Source organism: Neovison vison, chromosome 7, assembly GCF_020171115.1.
Source record: "Neovison vison isolate M4711 chromosome 7, ASM_NN_V1, whole genome shotgun sequence".
Classification (NCBI taxonomy): Eukaryota; Metazoa; Chordata; class Mammalia; order Carnivora; family Mustelidae; genus Neogale; species Neogale vison.
The window spans coordinates 152,490,564-152,518,326 of record NC_058097.1 but is presented as its reverse complement, the minus strand read 5'-3'; the positions used below and the strand labels follow the sequence as shown (position 1 = coordinate 152,518,326).

At 36.4% G+C, this 27,763-nt stretch overlaps 2 protein-coding genes across 2 annotated transcripts; both read right to left on the bottom strand.

Moving 5' to 3' along the window:
* Nucleotides 1–9,271: 9,271 nt before the first annotated feature.
* Nucleotides 9,272–10,210, bottom strand: LOC122914133 (olfactory receptor 52J3-like). Its single transcript, XM_044260770.1, has one exon. It carries the CDS (start codon nt 10,208–10,210, stop codon nt 9,272–9,274), a length of 939 nt encoding a protein of 312 aa, XP_044116705.1.
* A 9,167-nt stretch (nt 10,211–19,377) lies between these two features.
* Nucleotides 19,378–20,316, bottom strand: LOC122914132 (olfactory receptor 52J3). The gene has a single exon (XM_044260768.1). It carries the CDS (start codon nt 20,314–20,316, stop codon nt 19,378–19,380), a length of 939 nt encoding a protein of 312 aa, XP_044116703.1.
* Nucleotides 20,317–27,763: the final 7,447 nt, after the last annotated feature.

Below are 27,763 nucleotides of genomic sequence, written 5' to 3'. Positions count from 1 at the left end.
TCCATGTGCTTTTCAGACCATTTACCACATGCATTGTCGCATCCTCTTTGCCCCTTAAAATTTCGATGTAATAGGTCATGTCATTTTGCTCTATTCATCTAAATATCTGATTGATATTTACATACCAACAATTTTGAATGCATCCATTGCCACTAAATTAGTTGATATTTCATGCAGCTTCATTTTTCTCTGAATATAATCACTTTCTGAGTGTGTATTTCATAACTTCAAGCTGCTGGGGATAACATGATGATGATTCCACTTTCCCTGACTATATGGAATTTATAGAGTTTAAAATTAGTCAGCAAACTCAACTTACAAACATCTATCCTCTTTTTTTCAGCCTTTTCATATTTTGATAAGTAAACTTGTCTCCATTTACAGGTATCAAAGACTATTTTTTTTGCCTTTTTAAAAAATATTTTATTTGTTTATATGACAGAAAGCAAGAAATCTCAAGGAGGGGGAGAAACAGGTAAAGGGAGAAGCAGGGTCCCTACTGAGTAAGGAACCCAACGCAGGGCTCACTCAATCTCAGGATCGAGCAAATGAAGGCAGATGCTTAACCAACAGAGACACGTAGGTGCCCCTAGTCTTGCTTTTTTGATGCAGATTGCTTCTTCCTAAAGATGACCCCCATATTAGCCCTTAAAAGTGCTGTTGACACCCTTCCTGTTAGTGGTGGCAGGTAAGGAAGTAATGGTGGAAGGCACAGAAATCAGTTGCTTTCTTATATACTCACAATGTAACTGAAGAAAGAAATTAAGGAATCAATTCCATCTACAGTAGCACCAAAACTCATAAGATACCTAGGAATAAACCTAACCAAAGATGTGCAGGATCCATACTCTAGAAATTACAGACCACTTATGATAGAAATGGAAGAAGACACAAAGAGATGGAAAAAATCCCATGTCCATGGACTGAAAGAATAAATGTTATCAAAATGTCTTTGCTGCCCAGAACAACTTACACTTTCAGTGCAATCCCTTTCAAAATACCATTGATGTTTTTCACAGAGCTGCAACAAATTAGTATGGAACCAGAAAAGACCCTGAATCACCGGGTGAATGTTGAAAAAGAAAATCAAAGCCGGTGGAATCACAATGCCTGACTTCAAAGCTGTGATCATCAAGAAAACATGGTTTTGGAAGAAAAACAGTAACACAGATCAATGCAACAGAGTAGAAATCCCAGCAATGGACCCTCCATTCTATGGTCAACTAATCTTCAACAAAGCAGGAAAGAACATCCAATGAAAAAAAGACACTCTTCAATAAAAGAATTTATATATTTATACCAGTCTGACAACTCTCATATTTTAAATACACTACAAATGTCATGCACATTTAACAAAATTATTCTTTTTCTTAATTAAATCTCACATTTACTATCTTTTACTTCAACCCGAGATACAGATATTTCACAACAAAGATTTTCTTCTTTAGGATTTTTTTAAATTTTTATTTATTTTTTAATTTCTATTCAGTATACCAGAATTCATTGTTTATGTACCACACCCAGTGTTCCATGCAATATGTGCCCTCCTTAATACCCACCACCAGGCTCACCCAACCTCCCACCCCCTGCCATTCCAAAACCCTCAGATTGTTTTTCAGAGTCCATAGTCTCTCATGATTCATTTTCCCCTCCAATTTCCCCCAAATCCCTTCCTCTCTCCATCTCCCCATGTCCTCCATGTTATTTTTTATGCTCCACAAATAAGTGAAATCATATGATAATTGACTCTCTCTGCTTGACTTATTTCACTCAGCATAATCTCTTCCAGTCCCATCCATGTTGCTACAAAAGTTGGGTATTCATCCTTTCTGATGGTGGCAGAATTTTTTAATCATGATTGGTTAAGTCTCACTTGCTTTGCTTTGATTTTATACATAATTTTACAGTTACTTTTCCCATTGTCCTACAGATGCCCTGAAACTCATCAAATTTTAGTATAAACTAGCAGCCTTAGTGTTTTCTATTCATAAAGGATTAAAAAAATTAGTCATTTTTCTACATTCTGACTTATATACTACTGTTGGCTTAATTTACTTCTCATAAACTTTGAAACTTATACACATAAGGTTATTATTTTGGAAAGTCAACATTCATTTAAATGTTTTCAAATGCTTACTATGTCTGTTGTTATTCATTCATTTTGCATCTTTAAAATTTCATCTGTAATGATTTTACTCATGTCTGAAAGAAATAAACTTAAATATTACCTGATACACTTTTTCTGGTAGTGAGTTTTCTTTGCTTAAAAAAAGCATTTGTTTTCATCTTCATTTTAAGGTTATTTAGAGGATATGGTATTATAAATTAACAGGGATCTCCCAGATTTATAGAAATATGACTGATAAAAGCGATCTACATTTAGCTTGTACAATGTGATTTTTAAAGGTGTACACATTATGATTTTATATATATGTTATGAAAGGACCGCACAATAAATTTTATTGGCTCATCCAACACCTCACATAGTTACCTTTTGTTTCTGTAGTGAGAAAACTTAAGATTTACTCTAGCAAATTTTAAGAATACAATACAGTATTCTTAACTACAGTTGCCATGTTGGACATTAGATCCCCAGCATCTATTCATCTTATAATTGAAAGATTGTACCCGTTCTGAATATTTCTCCTCCCTAGCCACCCATCAATGAGATTGACTTTTTTAGATTCTATATAAAAATTAGACCATGTAATATTTGTTTTTGTGTCTGGCTTATTTCACTTAGCATAAACCCTCTTGGAAAGTTTTCTTTCTTTTTAAGACTAAGTAGTATTCCATTGTTTGCATGTACAACGATTTCTTTATCTATTCATTTGTCAATGGATACTTAGGCTATTCATTTGTCAATGGATACATTTGTCAATGGATACTCCTTATCTGGCTACCATGACCAATAATCTAGTGAACTCAGGAATGCACATATTTCTTTGAGCTACTGATGTTACTCCTTAAGGTATTTATCAAAACGTGGAGCTGCATGATCATATAGTAGTGTTATTTTTTCTTTTTTTGAAGAAACTTCATACTTTTCTCTATCATGTCTGTACCAAGCTATTCTAGTAAAGACATCAAGTCTGTTTTTTTTTCTTTTCAGAATAGTAAAAATAGAAAAAAAATAGTAATGTTAAAAAAGTATTCACTTATTTGTGGAGCATAACAAATAGCATGGAGGACATGGGGAGTTAGAGAGGAGAAGGGAGTTGGGGGAAATTGGAAGGGGAGGTGAATCATGAGAGACTATGGACTCTGAAAAACAATCCGAGGGGTTTGAAGTGGCGGGACAAGTGGGAAGTTGGGGCACCAGGTGGTGGGTATTATAGAGGGCACGGTTTGCATGGAGCACTGGGTGTGGTGAAAAAATAATGAATACTATTTTTTCTGAAAATAAATAAATTGGAAAAAAAAGTATTTAATTCTTGAATGCCATTTATGTTGTCTTTAAGAATATTGTATCTGACCAGGTTGTCTTTCCTTTTTTCGTTTATGAATTTTCATATTTATATCTCCTCTTATTTTCCCTTTATCTTTGATCAATTGAAATTTTAATGCATCTGGTGTGACATAATTTTATATTGTAGGCTGGTAACTATTTCAAACTTCTGATGTAAATATTTTTATTTATTCTCATAACTAGAAAGTTGTCATCTGTATTTTTAACCCTCAGTTTGCTCCCCAATCATTGAGAGTCCTTTATGGTTTGTTTCCCTCTCATTTTTTTCCCCTTCCCATATGTTCCTCTGTTTTGTTTCTTAAATTCCACATATAAGTGGAACATGTGATACTGGTCTTTTTCTGACTGGCTTATTTAGCTTAGCATAATACACTCTAGCTCAATCTACAAATGACAAGATTTCATTTCAAGATTTCAAAATTTTTGATGGCTAAATAATATTCCTGTGTGTGTGTGTGTGTGTGTATCACCTCTTCTTCATTCATCAGTCAAGGGACATTTGTACTCTTTCCATAATTTGGCTATTGTTGATAGTGCTTCTGTAAACATCGGGAGGCATGTACTCTTTCAGAATCGGTATTTTTGTATCCTTTGTGTAAATACCAAGTAATGTAATTTCTGCGTTGTAGGGTAGTTCTCCTTTTTCTTCATCCTCATCAACATCTGTTACTTCCTGGGTTGTCAATTTTAGCCATTCTGGTCATTGTGAGGTGGTATCTCATCATGGTTTTGAGTTGTATTTCTCTGATGATAAGCGATGGTGAGCATCTTTTCATGTGTCTGTTAGTCATCTGAAAGTCTTCTTTGAAAAAATATCTGTTCATGTCTTCTGCCCATTTCTTAACTGTATTATTTGTGTTTAGGGTGTTGAGTTTGACAGGTTCTTTATACATTTTGGATACAAAGCCTTTTTTATTCATGTTATTTGCAAATATCTTCTCCCATTCCAAAGTTGCCTTTAAATTTGTGGAATGTTTCTTTAGTTGTGCAAAAGATTTTTACCTTGATGAAATCCCAATAGCTCATTTTTACTTTGGTTTCCTGTCCCTCCAGAGACTTGACTAGTAAGAAGCTGCTGCAGCTTAGGTCAAAGACATTGCTGCCTGTGTTCTCCTCTAAGATTTAATGGTTTCCTGTCTCACTTTTAGTTCTTTCATCTATTTTGAATTCATTAATGTGTAGGGGCCAGAAAGTGCCATTCTTAGCTTGTCATTATCCAATTTTCCCAAAACCATTTTTGAAGAGACTGTCTTTTTTTCACTGGATATTTTTTCCTGCTTTGTTGAATATTAGTTGACCATACAGTTATGGGTCCATTTCTGGGTTCTCTACTCTGTTCCATTTATCTATATGTCTGTTTCTGTGCCAGTACCATACTGTCTTGATGACTACAGCTTTGTAATAGAGCTTGAAGTTCAGAATTATGATGCCTCCAGCTTTGCTTTTCTTTTTCAATGCATTGTCTTGAAGATAAATGATTGCATGTCCCTTTCAAGAAGACCAGTGTATATTTGGCTGTTCAGTAGGATCCTTCTTCAGTGGAAGTTCAGATGGGTTCCAGGTTTCAGAGTGGTCTCAAGATTGAATTCAGGGTTCAGTTCAATGGGTTCCAGGTTTCAGAGTGGTCTCAAGATTGAATTCAGGAAACACAGCCTGACAGCAAAAATTCCTGACATCATTCCTGACCTGCTGAAAGTAGCCCAAACTGAACTTCTCCTGGTTTGCTAGGTTGTCCTCAGGAATATATTTCTCACACTCATGATGTGGACAATGTTTTTAAGGACTCTAGGACATGGTTAAAGGCTAGTTGATTAGGTATGCTAAATCCACTCTAACATTCTATGTTCCCTGAGTCTTTGGAAACTTTCTTTTCTGGTTTTCCTCAGGAAGATTCTGCCATTTCAGTTCATTTACTGAAGACCATCTTTGAGTACAGGTATCAGTCAGCTATATAAACATTCTTAAATACAGTGGGCCCAGAATCTCTCTTAAGGTCCTCATATTAGATACAATTCAGCCTCATGTTACATCATATTTCTTTTACTCAGATCTAGTACTCAGAATTTTGTATCCCACGTGTTCCTCAGGTTTTATCTGTATAAACTGACAAAACTTTACAGTTCTTTGATTAATATATTTTATCTCTGGATCCTTCTAGCAATTGTGTCCAGTCGTAGATCTAGAATTGTACTTCCCCACACACCAGACATTAGCCATTTCTGATTATTGAACATCTGAAAAGTGGCAAATTCAACTGAAGGAATGAATTTTTAATCTTTATTCATTTTAATTAAAGTTTAAAGTCTGAAGCCATATAAAATGTTTTTTCAGTTCAACATAATGTTTTTTTTCCATTTTATTTTAGCTATTGAAAATTTAGTGTACGAAATAAGCTTTTTTGTGTTAAATACTGAATTAAGAAGACCTACTTTTATCATTTAAATGATTTCAAACATTTAATTGTGATATATGATTGATTTTATATTTAAATACACTTGGATAATATTAACTTAGATTAAGTATTCTATTGAATTAATTTTACTTATTTTTAGCTTTCATAACATGGTCAAGAGAAAATTTTAATAATATAAGTGACCCACATTTTATTCCTATTAGACACCACTATTCTCAGAAACCATAAGAGTGGTGGGAATTTTTAGCGCATAGATCATCAGTCCACTTTAAGCCACTTACCTCAGGGGAAGATATTATATTTTCTCTGAATAGGGGGAGACTATGTACCTCATACAAGAGAAGAAAAGCTGCTTTAAATAGTAAAGTGGGGTTGGCAGAACTTAGGATTTGCTTCACTGAAGTCTACTCACATAATGCCATTCCAATTTTAGAGTTCTATTTCTTTCTAAAAAAATGACCTAGCAGAACATTAGGAGGGTTTTTTTGTTTTGTTTTGTTTTGTTTCATTTTGTTTGTTTGTTTGTTTAATATAGTCTAACATACTTTGTATCCTTGCCTGAGCCTTAGGCTAGATATTTAAAGCCCTGACGTCATTGACTCATTATTTCCTTTATGCTCCTTTTCCAGCCTGTTTATCCCAGAAAGAGAAAATCTATACTTTTCTCATTCTTACTAAAATATTTGGCAGAAATACTTGGACACTCAAAGCTTTGCCTTCTTTAAGCACTTGCTTATAGAAAGTAAAAATATATGTTTGTCACCATATTCTACATACCACCAATGTCCCCTTTGCCAACAGCAGCATAGGCCCTACTTTCCTAAGGCTAATTAGGTGAGGAGCTAATGCCAATTTTCTTTCTTAAGAATTTGTTACCTGGGAAGCTCTTCTGGTATCTATATTTTCGTCATTTAGAGTTCAGAACTACCAGGAGTATTAAGGAATAAAGAATTTATTATAAGAAATTAGATACAATTGTGGGAGGACATAGGGAAAAAGAAAGATCCGAAAACAAATTTCTAGCCAGATCAGGCCTGCATGAATGAGTTGGTGTTGAAGGAAAACCAGGTACTCTCAGCTTCTGAGACAGGATCATAAAGGGAGTGAGTGTAGAAATTTAAGAAGATGGTTTGTTATTCCTGGTTACTGCTTCTGTGTTTGCAGTAAAATATCTGGTGGTGCATTTGTGATCACTGTTAATAAACAGATCAGTAGCTGTGGGGAGCTGTGTGTTGCTGAAGGACATGGGGAGAAATGAGAATTCTCTAGTATCACTGTGTCTCTCTGTCTCTGACGGCAAATATTGAACTACAGAAAACAGTGGTTGCTGTTTCACATTTGCTCCCAGAGCATATGCATTTCTGATGTGACCAACTCTAAACTGGAAACTTATAAAGAAGAGAATTGTGGGAAACAGAGTGCTAGCAAGGTCACAGTGCAGTCACTCACCAAGGCACACTTTATCATCTGTGCTTGACCAAATGAGGAGCACAATTAATTCACAGTTAATACTTTAAGGAATTAAAGACACATTGTTTAATTAATTGATAGTAAATGAACCAAATAGTAAATGAACTCAAAATTCCATCAGGGTATTTTTATGTACAAAAAATCTCAGCCTGTTATTTTATTTTTCTACAAATTAGTTTGAAGAACAAAGGGAGAGTGAGAAAAGTGTAGGAGGATAATCAGCTTTAAAAGTTATTAAAATATATTAAAATTTTGTAGTGATGAAAAACCTTGTAATACCGGTTCAAGAACAGATAAACCAACTATATAAATGAAGAGCAGACCCTTGTAAAAATTGAAATATGAAGAAAGAATAAGTAAAAATCAATTTTGAAGTAATAAGTTATTAAGTCATTTATGTTAATAAACAGGTTAGAAAAGAAACAGAAAGGCATTTCATTTTCTTACATCTCACCTCAAAATAAATTGTAGTTAGATTGGAATTAAAAGTAAAACTTAACATACACACACCCCATTCACAACAGGTGTTGGGATATTGATATATATATTAAATCTATGCAGAAGCCATAAGTTTGAAAGTGATAAATTCATGTGTTACAGGTAATATAATCAGTATTTATTTCATTTAAAAATTTAATCTACCATATGAAAATGAGGTATTAAAGATGAGGGACTTATAAGAAAGTATTACTCTGTCAAGTGTAATAAAAAATTCTTGCTATGAGACTTTTAAGAAGCTAGGCAGAAACTTGAAGAGGAGGCAAGGAAATCAGTAAATAAACACCATAAAAATAAAGAAGAGCATGACCTATTCAATCAGAAACCTACTATTAGAGAGGAGTAGGGAATTTGGGTAAATTGGAAGGGGAGGTGAACCATGAGAGACTATGGACTCTGAAAAACAGTCTGAGGGGTTTGAAGTGGCGGGGGGGGTGGGAGGTAGGGGTACCAGGTGGTGGGTATTATAGAGGGCACGGCTTGCATGGAGCACTGGGTGTGGTGAAAAAATAATGAATAATGTTTTTCTGAAAATAAATAAATTGGAAAAAAAAAAGAAACCTACTATCTGATGATCCTACTTCTTTTAAGTATAGAACCTTCAAAATTTTTTCAAATATAAACAAAAATGATTCTTAAAGATGTCATGATATTGATTCTGAATTAAAAATACATAAAATATATATATTCAAATATGAAAAGATAAAAACGCATATTAAAGACTCTAGTATATTTAAAAAGGAACATTATATCCCCTATGTATCAACATTGATCTCTAAATTTAATAGTGAAACAACTTTCTGTGAAATGGTTCACACTGCATTTACATGAAATGAAAAATTTTAATCCCAAACCACATAGAAATTATTAAATTTAAAAATATCAATTTAGATTCTAAGAAAGATGAAAAGGATGCAGTGGTCATTCCCATCTCTGAGGATGAGACAAAACTGGAACTAGGTGGGATAAGACTCACAAGTCATTTCAAATTAAATGTCTCATATATTTGATTAACATTCAAGATAAATAAGCCACAGCAAGAATAATTTTTAATTCCATGTTGTGACAATAAAGATATTTGTTGTATGTTTCCTTGTCTTATTCTGTTGAATGGAGAGAAAAGTAAGATTTAAAAATGGGGGGAGAAAAAAAAGCAGTGCAAATTAATGATGGGAAGGGTCAATTCTTGGACTGTTCACTCTCACACAGAGTGAAGTAATACAAACAGTTCTTCCTTCCAAGGAATTAGTCCTTGAATTGAAATATTTTGAAGATTATTCAAACCATAGAATCAACAATGGCCAAGATCAAATGCTCTGAAATATAATATGGCAGCAATAAATTAAGGCAGAGAAAAATCTCTGAAAAGAACCACATTTTCCTTGCTGATCGAAACTCTTGGTAAACAAATGTAAGAGTACCTACTTTTTAGCAAAGAAAAAGAGCACTCGCTCTCGAATCTGTTTGGTCCTTACACCATAAATGATGGGGTTGAGTGAAGGTGGGATAACCAAGTAGAGGTTGGCAACAAGAATGTGAATATAGCGTGGTATGTTGTGTCCAAATCGGTGAGTGAGGAAGGAGAACACTGAGGGGATATAGAAAACACAGATGACCCCAACGTGAGAGCCACACGTGCTGAGTGCTTTTAGCCGAGCATCCTGTGATGGGAGGCGGAAGACAGCTCGCAGAATGTAGACATAGGAGATGCAAATAAGGACCAGGTTCAGCAGAAAGAGAGAGACCACAAAGAGCCCATAAATTATATTTATACGGATGTTTCCACAGGACAGTTTTGCAATGCCCATGTGCTCACAGTAGGAATGAGCTATTACATGAGTCTGACAAAATGGCAGACGGTAGATGAGATACACCATGGGAAGTGTAAATAGAATTGGACGAAACACAATGCATACACTGATACCCACCAACACTTGGGTTGTCAAGATGGTTCTATAGTGGAGTGGAGCACAGATGGCCACATAGCGGTCAAAGGCCATGGCCACCAGGACCTCAGCCTCCATGCCAGTGAAGGCATGGATCAAAAACATCTGGGTCACACAAGCCCCAAAGCTAATCTCATGAGCATCAAACCAGAAGATACCCAGAATGCGGGGCACAGAGGTTGTAGAAAGGACCAAATCGATAGTTGAAAGGAGGGCCAGGAAGTAGAACATGGGCTCCTTCCGCAGGCTCTGCTCTGTCTTGATGACCAGCAGAATTGTGGCATTGCCCAGTAAAGCCAAAAGGTAAACTGAGCAGAAAGGCAGGGAGATCCAGGCATGAGCCCCTTCCAGACCCGGGATTCCAGTGAGGAAGAATGTGGTTGGATGAAAAGTGCTCCTGTTGGGATAAAACATCCTTCCAAATGACAGAGAAGGAGAGGTCATTCCTAGAAAGAGGGGGAAAAGTTTGAAGGTGGTCATGAAAATGACTAGCTTAATGATCCGATATATAGTGGAAATGAAAGAGGTTGCTATTTGAAAGGTTTTGTTAATGTATTTTGTTTTTATAAGCCAAGGAATACTCATTTTGAATGGGCCACTATCAAAGAATTCAATCCTCTTTCTTTTAACCTACACGGCCTATCAGCAAGCCAATGGCAAAATTATAAGACACAAAAAGTGCTATCAAATATGGAATAATCTTGTATGCTCTGTACCTTTTGTAAAGCTCCTGTCTGAAAAAAGATATGCAAAAAATCACGGATGTCCACATGGAAATGCAGACATAATCCAAGAGGCGACAGATCAGCTAGAAGCAACATGACAGGCACAGATGTACAAGACACTTCCTTAATTAGGAAATGCAGAAATTATCTAATGATTCATTCATCACTTATTGACATAGAGAAAATGCCACAATCTGGCCAAACATTCTATCAAAGATAAGCAGAATATTAGAAGTACATTGCCACCATCAAAAGTACACACTAGGTCATACACCTCTATACTTGAAACATCCCAGAAAGAAAGATAGTGATAAATTGTATGTCTGTTTTTGTTCATGTCTCTATGTTCCCAAGACCAACCCTTGCATAGCTATTGCCTTACAGAGTGTTAAGGGAATGGTGATTTCTAGCAGTATTTGAAAGCTTCTTTATTTATTCTCCATGCCATATCAGTTCATCTGGGAAAACCTGCCAAGTTTACAACTGCTACAGAATGAGCATGTACTGCGTTCACTTCTTCTGCCTGATGAACTAGGAATGTGGGTAAAAGACTGCCTAGAAGACTTCAAGGTGCAGGAACCTGAAGAAGGCATTTTGAGCAGCACAAAACTGTCTGGAAAACAATCTGTACAGAACTGCTCTCTGTAGTTGTTTAAAGGGCACAGAGAAGGTGGCTTTTGCAATGCCTTCAAAATGATGAAGCACCTAGTCACTCATAAGCTCAAATAATGAAATAAATGGACATTGTCTAGGTCTCCACCTCGAGACAGAGTGGTTTGAGGTCAGAAATAATAGCACAGGCTCCAGTTTTTATGTGTTATATAGATTCATATTTCTCTGGGAAGCATAATAAGGTAAAAATAAATATTATATGCATTCTAAGATTAGACTATGTGTTTTCGTGGAGGGGAGAGAAGAGCTGTATTTTGCAAATCCTCCCTTATTTATGTGTTTTTTTGTTTTGTTTTGTTTTGTTTTTTTCCCGAGAACTGGAACTCCATGTAACAGGCGCTGTCCAGTAGTGGATGCTACCCAGGAACAGGCCTTCTAAAACCCAGATGTCTGCCTTTGGTTTCTCTCTGAAAATAAACTCTCAGTAACATGGCACTGCTCACCTCAGATTTCCACTGTGTTTTGGAGGTCCATCTCATTCATTCCCTATAACCCATAGGAGAAACAGAAATGATACTTTATTATATATTATATAATCATAATGCCTTGGATCTTCTAGATATTTTCAATATCTAGAAAATATTGAAATTTTTGAAAACACCAATCTCCATTTAAAATTTGAAAAGTTACAAGGTTAAACTTAAAACAGTAAAAAAAAAAACTACTATGAGAAAAAGTTTTTGGGAAAAAAAAATATATATATAGTTTCTTCCCCAATTAGATTCAAAAATTGGACCACATGATGCATAGAATATCATATCACAACAAGCCAGTAGCTCTTCTCAGCTACCTGTGACCATCTCTCTTTCATTTGACTGCAGTACATACTGAAATCAAAATAAATTTCATTTTTGATTTTGATGATCCATTCCTCCACAGGAATAGAGACAACAAGGAAAATCTCAAGTAGCACAGCTCTGTGTGCTTAAAAAAAAAAAATACAGTCCAAGGAGAGTCATTTTATACTGAGGTTTTAGCTGCTTATAAAATTAGAACTCAGTTTTCTAGTATAAATTGTGCCCTGGGATTGAATCCTCTGAGATTGTGGGAAAAACTCCTAGACTATGATTTAGATAAACAGAAGCCTATGAAAAAGTGGAATGAATAGGAATTTATAGAGAGAAAGCTACAAATGTGGGGCAAAAACACACAAATATTATCATTACTATATGATATAAAGATAGATACATCCTCTCTCCCTCTAAGTAATATTTTGCAGCGTAATTCTATGTTTAGTTTGAGATTGTTGTTTCTTAGATCAAAGTGTACTTAATCCATGTTCTAATTTCAAAAATAATAGCCTGGTATAGGAGATCCCATTTTCAACATGAGTACTCGCTATCTCCCTGCACTGTCCTGACCATGTGACCTAGGTTCATTGAATGTTTGACTATGGAATGATATCTGTGAGTTTTTGGTCCCACTATCCTTTGTCCATGATTGATCTTCTCAATCTTCCTCCTTAATAGTTTATATCTATGTCACAGAAGCCACAGAGAGAAGTGGTGAATATATCCTATCCTAGAGTTGATCTGATTCAGTTCAAATACTGGATTTCCCACTCATACGATTTCAAAGAGTTTGTACTATTATGAGATATTAATTACTCTTTACACATAGGATAGAGTTCACCAGGGAACATACGTGGGCCTAAGATTTTCATTATAGGAAATATTTGATTACTAAATTCAACTACAAATGTCTACTCAAATTCTATTTTTCATCTTCAGTTACCTATAAAGACATTTTGAGATAAATAAAAACTAACGAACTCCTTTGCCAGCCAATTGGCACAATAAGAAATGCTAAAGTATTACTACCAGCTGATGGAAAATGTCCAAAGCTTTTAAATGTCCAAAGCTTTTTAATGAAGAAAGGAGGATCATTGGAAATGTCGAATAATCATGTTATCTACTTCAAATATCAAATGAGCTTTGTGCACAAAAATTGTTATTATACTACTTTGAATTATTGCAAAAAAATAAGCACTTAAATGCACAGAAGATTTTATTCACTCAAAGATATTACATTTTTACTAAGATCAAAGTATATTAGGCATCTACACATAATGTATACACTTTCATTTATAGGTATACATGAACTATATAAAATAATATATGATATAATTTCAATGAACAAGTCAAAGATACGAAACAACATATTTTGAAACAGCATAACAATGTCATAATATGTGTGGGGGGGTTGGAATACAGACAATATTATTGCTTCTCATTCTAATTTATGGATTTTGAAGTGTTTAAGTAATGAGACCATACAACAATCTGACAACAAAAACTATCATAAATGAATACTAACTGAAAAAATTACTCCACTCAGATCAGACCTATTATCAAATGCGATATCTTAAAAAAAGTTGGTTTCCCAAGCTTTTAAAAAATGTTTCTGCTGTCAAGATGGCAGTCTATGTAACTATTGTCATTCCCCCAGAAAGCTTCAGATATATTAAAACTGATGTTAAAACTAAATGATATATAAGTTAAAATGAGGTGATATATGTATATTAACATTAATTAAATTAATGTTACTATAATTAATTAAAGATATATGTATCTTCAAAATCAATAGAAGCAGTCATTAAAGGACAAGAGTGAGCAGTCTAGCATAAACTTGCAAACACAAGGGGTAGTTAGATTTCAAAGACAGGGAAGGAATGTGAAGGTTTCTGTCTTGAGGTTTTCAGAAAAGCCAGAGGCAAAAAGCACCAAAAGGCAAATTCCTAAAGAATTAGGTGGAGTTTCATAGTAGTGTCTCTGCCACACAAAACTCCTACCCTGGATGATACAATGTGTCATCTACATATTTTTCAGATCTGAATTTCTCAATCATCTAACTACTGAGAATATGGCCCTCTTTGTTTCTATGGTCTAATGGACCTTCCTCAGCTGAGGTCAAATCCCTCTCCCAGAGAACCCCCATAATGCCTGGTTGATGAAGGAGTATAGAGCTTACTGGATTCACCACAATGAGGACAACAATGAAGGGACACTCCTCCTCCAGCACTCCTGTGTAAACGTCTGGCTGACACTTTTGTTCATATTTCATTACAAATCATTTTCTCCCTCTTTCTTCATTCACCTCTCCCCAGTGCTGATCTTGAGAACAAAACCATTATTCGTTTTCTAATGCCACTGTGATAAATTACCAGGAATATAGTGCCTTAAATCAATGTAAATTTATTATCTTGCAGATGAGTTTGTTAGAAAGCTGATGCGTATCTCACTGAGCTAAAATCGAGTTTTCAGTAGATCTGCATCTGTTTCTGGAGACACTAGAGGAGAACGTTTTTTTGTTTGTTTGTTTGTTTTACCTTTTTACAGCTTCTATAGGCTACCTACATTCCTTAACTCATGGCTCTCTTCTCCATTTTCAGAGCCAGGAATGAAGTTTTAAGTCCTACACATATGATATAGCTCTGACTTTGCTTCAAACATGTAAAGGCACCCCAGTGTTCATAGAAATTTTATCAACCATAGCCAAGTTATGGAAAGAACCCAAATGCCCATCAGCTGATAAATGGATAAAGGAATAGTGGTATATGAATGCAATGGAATATTACTCAGCCATCAAAAAGAATGGGATTTTTGCCATTCACAATGACCTGGATGAAGCTAGAGTGTAGAATGCTAAGCGAAATATGTCAGTCTGAAAAAGAAAAACATCATATGATTTCACTCATTTGTGGAATTTAAGAAACATAACAGATGAACAGAGCAGGGGGAAAAAAAGAAATAGGTGAACCATAAAGCAGACTATTAACTATAGAAAACAAACTGAGGGTTGCTGGAGCAGAGTTGGGGAAGGATGAATTAAATGGGTGATTGGAGTTAGGGCACTTGTGATGAACACGGGTGATGTATGGAAGTGTTGAATCACTGATTCCCACTGCTGAAGCTGATATCACACTGTGTGTCCACTGGAATTTACATAAAAACTTGTAAAAAAAATGAATGTGTAAATAATTACACAATTGAGTCATCACATCTTTCTCTGGCTCTGTTTTCTGTTTCTATTATCTTCCACTTCCAAGGACTCATGACCACATTGGCTCTGCTTCAATAGTTCAAGACACTCTCCCTATCATGATCAACCTTAATCCCATGTGCAAATTTAGTTCTTCTTTGCCATGAAACTGAACATATTCACAAATTCTGAAGATTAAGATGAGGGCCTCTTTAAAGGGACATTATTCTGCCTCCAGGCAAATCTCCATCTCAGAATGTGCTTTCTAAGAAACCCAACCTGAAAACATTGCTTAGCCAGGCTGTTTGAAGAGCCTACCAAGAAATCACAATGGCAAAGAAAAACTCACAGTAAATAGTCACCAAATGTCCAAAGATTATTAACAAAATAAAAAAGAACTAACAATATAATAAGAAACTGTATAAAATCAAACTAAAAGTAAACCCTTCAGAGTTTTTTTTTTTAATATTTTATTTATATTTGACAGAGAGAGAGACAGAGAGAGAACACAAGTAGGCAGAGAGGCAGGCAGAAAGGGGGGTGGAGGGAGGCAGGCTCCCCGCTGAGCACAGAGCCCGATGCGGGGCTCGATTCCAGGACCCTGAGACCATGACCTGAGCCAAAGGCAGAGGCTTAACCCACTGAGCCACCCAGGCGCCCCAACCCATCAGAGTTTTAAAATACATGTAGTTAGCAGCCTTAAAGACAGGAGAGAGAGAGAGAATTTCAATCATGAAGAAAGGGATTTTTTTTATTAAAAGGATCTCATATGTGGAGTATAACAAACAATACAGGACTGTAAGGTTGGGGAGAGAAAACTGAATGGGAAGTCTTCAGAGAGGGAGACGAGCCACGAGAGACTCTGAACTATGGGAAACAAATTAAAGGTTGCTGATGGGGAGGTAGATGGGGGAATGAGGTAACTGGGTGATGGGCACTAAGGAGGGCACAGGATGTGATGAGCTTGGGTGTTATATGCAACTGATGAATGGTTGAACACTACATCGGAAACTAATGATGTGCTATGCGTTGGATAATTGAATTTGAATTTTAAGAAAAGGATCAAACAGAAAATTTAAGTGTTGAAATATTTACATTAGGGGACTAAAGAATAGGATGGAAACTGCTGAAAATAAAAATTGGAGGTTTTAAGAACAGACAGATATATTTTTAGGATTATAATAAAATAAATAAATAATGGAAGGAAAGAAAAGTTAAAATACATGGAATAAAGATAAGGTGTCCCAACCTTATTTTTACATATTTACAAAAGAATATGGTGGTAAGTGAGGAAGGAACTATTTAAAGAAATAAAGTTTGAAAAGTAATAGATAGAAAAATATCTAGAAGTAATAGATATCTGGTATATATCATGTAAGAAAAGAAGGGCTGGTTGAATGCTGAACATGCCTTTTTAAAAAAATTTTTAAATCTAGTCTCATAATGAAATTTCAGAACACTGAAATAAAGATGATTCCAAAAAAAAAAAAAGAAAGAAAAGAAAAAATCTTTCAAAAGAGTAGAAAAATAACTGGCATATTTTCCACTAACAACTTTAGTTGCAGGAAAACAAAAAGTTGAACAATGAATTCAGAAAGATTGTGGACTAGAACTTGGTTCCAAAATTCTATTAATTTTTAATTTATTTTTCAAATATGAGAGCAGATGAGGACATATTTAGCCATGAAAATGCAATTAAATAACACCAACGAGGTGGGGTTGTGGCAGTGGAAAAAATAGATATTCTTCACAAACACTGTGAATCCCAGAGCAAGAAAATATTCATAAAGATTTATTGCAGAAAGGAATAATTAAAAATATATATGATCAAATAAAATGGCCATTAAAGAAGGTTTTATAAGCCTTCAATCACAGTTCCAGGTAATTCCAAAATGAGAGATACAGATGTACAAGAACAGGACAAAGCAAAAGAGGGCTAGAATTTTTGTTTTGTTCAGAGTAGGGTAGCTACAAATTACTATAATTAGAAAACTAATATTTGACTAATGCTAGGGAACAAAGTTAAATTAAGGAAGCAAGAAAGTTAGAAAAAAGGAAAGTATTGAAATATATGAATTTTTTTTTAATTTTATTTTTTGTGTGTTTCAAAATTTCTTGTTTATGCACTGCACCCAGTGCTCCATGTAATACATGTGAAATTTTTAAGAAGTGATCAAAAACAATGATGAAGAAATCAGAAATATGTTCTTATTGACAATTCTGCTACTCAATAATTTTACTGCAAATTATAAAAACATGCATAAACTTCTTAAAATTCACCAAGAAATAAATGCAAGGAAATGCAGGATACTTTCTAATTAAAAAATAATAATAATGTGAATATCTACTAATTAAGAGATGACTGCATAAATAAAACCAAATGTTAAAAAATAAAACATGAAATATTTTAAGCCATATAAATAAATAACAAATGACCTAATTAAAACATTGTGACTGGGGTGACTGGGTTAAGCCTCTGCCTTTGGCTCAGGTCCTGATCTCAGGGTCCTGGGATAGAGCCCCATATCAGGCTCTCTGTTCAGCAGGGAGCCTGCTTCCTGCAGTCTCTCTCTTTCTCTGCCTGCCTCTCTGCCTACTTGTGATCTCTCTGTCTGTCAAATAAATAAATAAAAATCTCTAAAAACAATTGCAATGGTTATAAAATTTAAAATTTCTGTACTGTGTGTCAGATAAACAAATGATACATTTTGTCTCTGGAAAAATAGGACAAAATTTGTATTGGAGCAGTGTTGAAAGTAATTTCCACCTTTATTCTGTGTATATTTTTATTGAGCAACATATTTGAGATGAGTTCAATGTTTGAAGGTCGTTAATTCATGAGTTGTAGGTACAAAGGTCTGCATTATACATTTACTTCAGTTTTTTTCATAAATAATCTGAAAAAGAAAAAAAAATTAATGTAAAGCAATATGCCAAGTTTGATGATGCAACAGGTCATTGCTTGATCTTTGGGAAATATTACTATTGAATTAACTGAAAGCCATCAGTAGGATCAAAAAAAGGTGACTATTCATAGATTGGTTTGAAAACTTATACATCAAAGTCAGTGGGGGAATGAGAGATAGATCATGGGCCTAGAATGAGAGCCCTTGCATTTTGGAAGGGAGTATTTCATAGTCAAATGCAGTTTGAGAGGAAAAAAGTGAATAAAAAGATAGGCAAAGACCAGCATGCATCACATAAATAGAGAAAATACAATACATGATTGAAATATAAAACTACACTTGTATTTATGGACCTAACTAGAGGGAGACAGTCAGTGATGTGGTACTGTTGATATGTAAGAAATAGTTTCGAGGGGCACTTAGTTGGCTCAGTTGGTTAAGTGTCAATGCTTGATTTCATCAGAGGTCATGATCCTAGGCTCCTGAGACTGAGTCCTGTATCGGGCTCTGTGCACAGTGTGGGTAATCTGTGATTCACTCTCTCTCCATCTGCCCTTCCTCCCCACTCTCTCTCTCAAATAACTAAATAAACCTAAAAAATAACAAAAAAGAAATACTTTCAAAATTGCATGTTTATTTTGGCTATCATTCTCCTGAATCTTACATGTTTGGCAGATCATTCCACTTCCAAGCCACAGATTGGCAAAGAATTTTTTTTGAACCTATGAAGTTTGCTCTTTTTAAAGAACATAACACAATTCAAGCTCCACAAGCCAGAAATTTTGTGTTATTTGGTTCATGGATATATTCTTAACAATTAGAATTATCCAAGACATACAACAAACACAAAATGAATGAAAATGAAAGGAATAATAAAGTGAAGGAATGCATGAATGAATGGACAAACCAAACAACCCATGAAGTAGGATACAGGGTCAAACTTCCAGTGCCACATTTCTCTAATTACAGAATGCAAATAAATAAATAAATAAATAAATAACAGTATAATATGTTCTTTACCCAGAAAAAGAGAATCTTTCTCCTATGAAGGACTCTGCATGAAGACATGCGGACAGAGGCCACACATCTCCATCCAAGACACTCCATTAGCCTTTGAACTTGAGCTCCAGTGACATTTCCACAAGTCTTAGAATCCATTAGTCAGCAGCTAGGAATAAATCAAACTGTATCTCAACCTGGAAGCGACATATTAGAACTAGGAGATGTTTTTAAAGCAAGAACACACATGTTTTTCTAGATGCATCAAAATCCTTAGTGAAAGAACATGTCATGAGTCTTATTTTTTGATAAAGACATGGAGTACTCGCTCTCGAATCTGTTTGGTCCTTACACCATAAATGATGGGGTTGAGTGAAGGTGGGATAACCAAATAGAGGTTGGCAACAAGAATGTGAATGTAGCGTGGTATGTTGTGTCCAAATCGGTGAGTGAGGAAGGAGAACACTGAGGGGATATAGAAAACACAGATGACCCCAACGTGAGAGCCACACGTGCTGAGTGCTTTTAGCCGAGCATCCTGTGATGGGAGGCGGAAGACAGCTCGCAGAATGTAGACATAGGAGATGCAAATAAGGATCAGGTTCAAGACAAAGAAGGAAACCACGAAGAGCCCATAGATGGCATTGATACGGATGTTTCCACAGGACAATTTTGCGATGCCCATGTGCTCACAGTAGGAATGAGGTATTACACGAGCTTGACAGTAGGGCAGGCGGTAAATGAGATACACCATGGGAAGTGTAAGCACAACTGGACGAACCACAATGCACATGCTGATGCCCACAAGCACCCGGGATGTCAAGATGGTCGTATAGTGGAGTGGAGCACAGATGGCCACATAGCGGTCAAAGGCCATGGCCAGCAAGATCTCAGCTTCCATGCCAGTAAAAGTATGGATCAAAAACATCTGGGCCACACAAGCCCCAAAGTTAATCTCATGAGCATCAAACCAGAAGATACCCAGCATGCGGGGCACAGAGGTTGTGGAAAGGGCCAAATCGATAGTTGAAAGGAGGGCCAGGAAGTAGAACATGGGCTCCCTCTGAAGGCTCTGCTCTGTCTTGATGACCAGCAAAATTGTGGCATTGCCCAGTAAAGCCACAAGGTAAACTGAGCAGAAAGGCAGGGAGATCCAAGCATGGGCCCCTTCCAGACCCGGGATTCCAACGAGGAAGAATGTTGTTGGGTGAAAAATACTCCTGTTCTGGTATGTCATGCTGTCACTGGTCAAAGGAGGTGAAACTCTCCTCATCTAGGGTAAAAATGAGAGAGATCAAGTTGAAGATATCAGAAGAAAGATCAAAGTCTGAAGGGGATGTCATGTCACTTGCTGGCTCAGTGTTTCAGGATAGAGTTGATGTCAAGCTTAATGCATAGTAAGTGTGCCAATGAAGGACATATATGAGATACCTCACAGCCATTTGATAAGGCAGGTCGAGGTCATATTCAGAGTTTCCACCCTGCCTGAAGATTGAGTTCTAATCCCAAATATGGAGGCTTGCAGCAAGCTCAGTGAAGATTTCTAATAATTAGAGCTTATCATCCACTTTGAAGGAGAAAGGATGTGATTCCACTCTGAGAAATATCACTCTGATGAGTGACATTGGCAACACCAAGACTACAGATGAGGTCAAGTTATTATACTACAGAGGCAGTCAAAAATGTCTTTTAAGTAGAAATAGACAGAGACATGAAAAAAGAAAGAAAGAAAGAAAGAAAGAAAGAAAGAAAGAAAGAAAGAAAGAAAGAAAGAAAGAAAGAAAGAACCTTTAAAAATTCATAAAGAAAACAAATTCTAGATCCAGGAGTCTAGGTATTCATACAATTAAAATCTGAATTCTTCTGACTGATCTGTAAAGACTCTGACCTTGGCCCAGCAGCCTCTTATACACACCAGATCAGATAATAAGGGCGACCCCTTGGGATGCCTGGCCAGGAGTAGAAACAGAAACTATTAGGATTTACAGGCAGCATGGAGTATCAGGTGGGAAATGGAAAAGGAGGGTTTTTTAATGCCATGTCACACCTGTTCACTCTCACAACATACCCAGTATTCTCAGAGCACCTGTTATCTTATCGGTGTTCACTTTACCACTGCTACGGAGCCAACACTCAAAGCCAACACTTCCCTTACCAGTCCAAGACCCTGGGAAGAGAAATGAGTTGGGTAAAAAGCCTCAAATGATTTTGGTACTAAAAAAGATATTTTTTGCAGTTTTCTGGGACAATCATGTCTTAATAGAGAAGAATCTAGTTCTGCAATGATCTAAAGGGTATGGAGAAAGACACTTAAGTAATGCTTTCAAAATATTACAGAATGCATCAAACCGCTCAGAATGAGGTAAAGGAACTTGCCCTGGAATGTATGGTTCAGCAGTTGTAATCAAAAATAAAGCAGAGATAGGAGCACCTGGGTGGCTCGGTTAAGCTGATTTCAGCTCAGGTCATGACCTCAGCATCAAGAGAATGAGTCCTGCAGTGGGCTCCACGCTCAGCATGGAGTCTGCTTGAGGTCTCTCTCTCTCCTTCTGCCTCTGCCCCTCTCCTGTTCACGCATGCCCTCTCACTCTCAATAAATAAATAAAATTATTAAAAAGCAGAGATATTCATTTTTGTCTTTGTCATACTTTTACTTTATTGTTTTTATTTTTTCAATATAGAAAACATATCAAGGTAAAAAAAATAAATAAACCTTCACTTGTGAGTTCAGTCCAATGAAGAAAGAACAGTGCTTCAAAGTGCACAAACTCTTCTTTCTCTGCAAAAACATAAACACTCTGGTCAAGTAAGAAACTATTGCCTAGAAGGGTGATGCACAAGGTCAAGCTGGAGAGTCCCTGTTGTTTAATATGGAGCAAAACTAGGAGCCCACTCACAACAGCAGCTCTCCACTGGCCTCATTCCTTCCTACTGACATGGAAATTAATTTCATCTAATGCAACTGACAGGATGATATTAAGGGCATTGTATCTTCCAGAGACTTTTAAACATAATATAATCCTCATTTAAAGATAATTTCATCCCCATTTAAAGATAATCTCAACCCCATTTAAAGATACAATTTTGGCTTTTTCCTGCCTGGTGCAGTTGGCCACTTGGTACAGCTCTCAGGCTGTTCTGCCCACAGTACAGAGAAAGACACTTAAGTAATGCCTTCAAAATACTACAGAATGCATCAAACTGCTCAGAATGAGGTAAAGGAACTTGCCCTGGAATGTATGGTTCAGCAGTTGTAATAAAAAATAAAGCTAAGATAGAAGCACCTGGGTGGCTCAGTTAAGTGTCCAACTCTTGATTTCAGCTCAGGCCATGACCTCAGCATCAAGAGATTGAATCCCTCATTGGGCTCCAAGCTCAGCATGGAGTCTGCTTGAAGTTCTCTCTCTCCCTCTGCCAGTGCCCCTCCCCCACAGACACATGCTCTCTCACTCTTAATAAATAAATAATTTTTTTAAAAAAACATATTCATTTTTGTCCTTGTAATAGCTTCACTTTATCATCTTTATATTTATTCAATGTAGAAAGCATATCAAGGTAAAAAAAAAAAAAAAAACCCTATCATTTCTGAGTTCAGTCCAATGAAGAAAGAACAGTGCTTCAAAGTACACAGACTTGTCTTTGTCTGTAAAAACTTCAACACCCTGGCCAAGTAAGAAACCATTGCCTAGAAGGGTAATGGCCAAAGCCAAGTTGGAGAGTCCCTGTTGTTTAATATGGCACAACACTAGGAGCCCACTCACAACAACAGCTCTCCACTAGCCTCATCCCTTCCTACTGACATGGAAATTGATTTCACCCAATGCAACTGACAGGATGATATTAAGGGCATTGCATCCTTCAGAGACTTTTAAACATAATATCATCCCCATTTAAAGATAACCTCATCCCCATTTAAAGATACAATTTTGGTTTTTTTCCTGCCTGGTTCAGTTGGCTGCTTGGTCCAGCTCTCAGGCTGCTCTACCCATGGATCTCTGCATTTCCCACCATACCTGTTTACCAGACACTAGCCGCTAATTCACATTTTCCTTCCATAGGAATCGAGACTTCCCCACAGCATCGAGCAGGGAGGGCCTTATACCTCTCTCTGAGGACTTCATGGGGAGTGTCTTTAAGTTAGGCTCCTAGCACCTAAGGGATATTTCTAAGAAAACAACCCATTTTAATCCCAGCTTTTTGTGAAGCTCTGGGATTGAGTCCTTGGAGACTGCGCACAGACCTCCAGATTCTATTCCCCAGACCAAAAATCCCAAGGAACATAAAAGCAAACTGAAGGATATGGAAGCAAAAGTTGAAAAGTAGGGATAAAGCACATGGTTTTTGTCATCTATACTTGACACCTGTGAAAACAGACTGTCTCTCCGTGTGAATGTGGCTCTGTGGTCCAATTCGAGGGCTTACTAACCTACATAGAGAAGAAACTGGCTTATTTATTTATTTGTCCATTTTTTAGTTTATTTTTTAATAGAACTAGGTTTTTTTTTTTAGAACTAGGTAATTTAAATTCAAATATTGGAACTAGTATAGAAGTCTTTTTTTTCATTTTACTATTTCTTTTCACTAAGTTTTTTCCATCCTCCTCTCATAAAGCTGCTTTGAGTTTCCCCAAGTAGCACTAAGGACAGAGATCCATGATCATTTTTCCACACTATTTTCTGGGCATGAATTCCCTATCACAACCACAATTTCACCTGCACAAATTTCAGAAGTCCTATTGATTATTGTCAAAATTTCAATCCTGGGACCAGAGTGCTGATTCAAGTTCTGGCTCTGCCACATTAGCTGCTTGACTTTGGATGACTTATGTATCATTTCTGTGCCTGTTTCCTTAACTATAAAATGGGGATCAAAATAATGTCTTTTTCACTGGGTACATTTGATACAAATTTAATTTCTCTGAGGCATTTAGATCAGTGTTGTATACATACATAGTATGTGGTCAATCATAACTTTCTTCTTCTTCTTCTTCTTCTTCTTCTTCTTCTTCTTCTTCTTCTTCTTCAATTTCAGCTCACAAGAATAGCTGCATAGATATTATTCAGGCAGAGCAAGTTTAGGAATCACCAATCACTAACAACTCTGTAGCCATTTTTCTTCTGAAATTTCTAATAACATTAAATATTTTCTTTTCAGGAGCACCTGGGTGGCTCAGTCTGTTAAGCATCTGCCTTAAGCTGAGGTCCTGATCCCAGGGTCCTGGGATCAAGCAATCAGGTTCCCTGCTGAGCCTGAAGTCTTCTTCTCCCTCCCTCTCTACCCCTCCCCCCAATCGGCTCAGGCTTTCTTTCTCTTTCTCAAATAAATAAATAAAATCTTTTAAAAATTTTTCTTTTCAAATATTAGAATCAATCTTGCATATATCATGTAGATTATATTAGAATGTGATCTTTTTGGATTGAAAAAATTATATCCCTTTATCACTCAACTGAAGTTTCTGGGAACTTCCTAAAATAACACTTAAGCTTATGAAATAAAACACTGACTACAAAGCATGAGAAGTAATATCTTTCTTTCATTTGACCATGCCAATCTTCTCCATCATTCTCTACAAACATTCAAGCTATTTCCTGAAAATTTATAGCTTTTGTTTGCCTGTACATATACAATGAAATATTCTCTTGGATCCAATAAGGTCTTTACACATAATCAAAATCAATTTTAAGACATTTGCTTTATGGTACATTTCTTCCTTCTTGAGTGTGAGGTAGGACACATCAAATCTTGAGAGATGCTAAGAGATATCTAGGATCCATAAAGGCAGCTAATTTTAAGATCAAGATGAGACACAGATTCTCAACAGCAAATTTTAAAACAAACTTGGTCCCCACTGACACAGTTTATTTCTTCAAATAACTGTTATATAAAATCAGACCAGAATCTTTATTGTTGTAAAAAACAATAAATTATTTTTTTCACATTTTTCAACTTATTTATTTTCAGAAAACCATTATTCATTATTTTTTCACCACACCCAGTGCTCCATGCAAGCCGTGCCCTCTATAATACCCACCACCTGGTACCACAACCTCCCACCCCCCCGCCACTTCAAATGCCTCAGATTATTTTTCAGAGTCCATAGTCTCTCATGGTTCACCTCCCCTTCCAATTTACCCAAATTCCCTACTCCTCTCTAATGCCCCTTGTCCTCCATGCTATTGGTTATGCTCCACAAATAAGTGAAACCATATGATAATTGACTCTCTCTGCTTGACTTATTTCACTCAGCATAATCTCTTCCAGTCCCGTCCATGTTGCTACAAAAGTTGGGTATTCATCCTTTCTGATGGAGGCATAATACTCCATAGTGTATATGGACCACATCTTCCTTATCCATTCATCGTTGAAGGGCATCTTGGTTCTTTCCATAGTTTGGCGATTGTGGCCATTGCTGCTATAAACATTGGGGTACAGATGGCCCTTCTTTTCATGACATCTGTGTCTTTGGGGTAAATACCCAGGAGTGCAATTGCGGGGTCATAGGGAAGCTCTATTTTTAATTTCTTGAGGAATCTCCACACTGTTCTCCAAAGAGGCTGCACCAACTTGCATTTGCACCAACAGTGGAAAGGGTTTCCCTTTCTCCACATCCTCTCCAACACATGTTGTTTCCTGTTTTGTTAATTTTGGCCATTCTAACTGGTGTAAGGTGATATCTCAATGTGGTTTTAATTTGAATCTCCCTGAGGGCTAATGATGATGAACATCTTTTCATGTGTCTGATAGCCATTTGTATGTCTTGATTGGAGAAGTGTCTGTTCATATCTTCTGCCCATTTTTTGATGTGTTTGCCTGTTTCGTGTGTGTTGAGTTTGAGGAGTTCATTACAGATCCTGGATATCAACCTTTTGTCTGTAATGTCATTTGCAAATATCTTCTCCCATTCCGTGGGTTGCCTCTTTGTTTTTTTGACTGTTTCCTTTGCTGTGCAGAAGCTTTTGATTTTGATGAAGTCCCAGAAGTTTATTTTCACTTTTGTTTCCTTTGCCTTTGGAGACATATCTTGAAAGAAGTTGCTGTGGCTGATATCAAAGAGATTACTGCCTATGTTCTCCTCCAGGATTCTGATGGATTCCTGTCTCACGTTGAGGTCTTTTATCCATTTTGAGTTTATCTTTGTGTACGGTGTAAGAGAATAGTTGAGTTTCATTCTTCTACATACAGCTTTCCAGTTTTCCCAGAACCATTTATTGAAGAGACTTTTTTCCACTGTATATTTTTTCCTGTTTTTTCAAAAATTAATTGACCATAGAGTTGAGGGTCCATATCTGGGCTCTCTACTCTGTTCCACTGGTCTATATGTCTGTTTTTATGCCAGTACCATGCTGTATTGGTGATCACAGCTTTGTAGTAAAGCTTGAAATCAGGTAAGGTGATGCCACCACCTTTATTTTTGTTTTTCAACATTTCCTTAGCGATTCGGGGTCTCTTCTGATTCCATACAAATTTTAGGATTATTTGCTCCAGCTCTTTGAAGAATGCCGGTGGAATTTTGATCGGAATGGCATTAAAAGTATAGATTGCTCTAGGCAGTAGAGACATTTTAACAATGTTTATTCTTCTGATCCAAGAGCATGGAATGGTCTTCCATCTATTTGTGTCTTCTTCAATTTCTTTCATGAGTGTTCTGTAGTTCCTCAAGTACATATCCTTTACCTCTTTAGTTAGGTTTATTCCCAGGTATCTTATGGTTCTTGGTGCTATAGTAAATGGAATCGATTCTCTAATTTCCCTTTCTGTATTTTCATTGTTAGTGTATAAGAAAGCCACTGATTTCTGCACATTGACTTCGTATCCTGCCATGTTGCTGAATTGCTGTATGAGTTCTAGTAGTTTGGGGGTGGAGTCTTTTGGGTTTTCCATATAAAGAATCATGTCATCTGAAAAGAGAGAGAGTTTGACTTCTTCATTACCAATTTGGATACCTTTTATTTCTCTCTGTTGTCTGATTACTGTTGCTAGGACTTCTAATACTATGTTGAACAAGAGTGGTGAAAGTGGACATCCTTGTCTTGTTCCTGATCTCAATGGGAAGGCTGCAAGCTTTTTCCCATTGAGGATGATATTTGCTGTGGGTCTTTCATAGATAGATTTGATGAGGTTCAGGAATGTTCCCTCTATCCCTATACTTTGAAGCCTTTTAATCAGGAACGGATGCTGGATTTTGTCAAATGCTTTTTCTGCATCAATTGAGAGGACCATGTGGTTCTTCTCTCTTCTCATATTAATTTGTTGTATCACATTGATTGATTTGCGAATGTTGAACCATCCTTGTAGCCCAGGGATGAAACCCACCTGATCATGGTGGATAATCTTTTTAATGTGCTGTTGGATCCTGTTGGCTAGGAACTTGTTGAGAATCTTAGCATCCATATTCATCAGTGATATTGGTCTGAAATTCTCCTTTTTGGTAGGGTCCTTGCCTGGTTTGGGGATCAGGGTAATGCTGGCTTCTTCTCAAGTGCACACGGAACCTTCTCCGAAATAGACCACATACTGGGTCACAAATCAGGACTCAACTGATACCAAAAAACTGAGATTATTCCCTGCATATTCTCAGATCACAATGCTTTGAAACTGGAGCTCAATTACAAAAAACAATAAATTCTTTTTAATGACGAAGACAGTTGGGATTATCTTTTCAGAAACTTAAAATGTAAACTATC

Bases quoted from the DNA above. Each gene is read 5' to 3' on its own strand.
- LOC122914133 (XM_044260770.1), bottom strand. From the start codon at position 10,210: ATGTTTTATCCCAACAGGAGCACTTTTCATCCAACCACATTCTTCCTC.
- LOC122914132 (XM_044260768.1), bottom strand. From the start codon at position 20,316: ATGACATACCAGAACAGGAGTATTTTTCACCCAACAACATTCTTCCTC.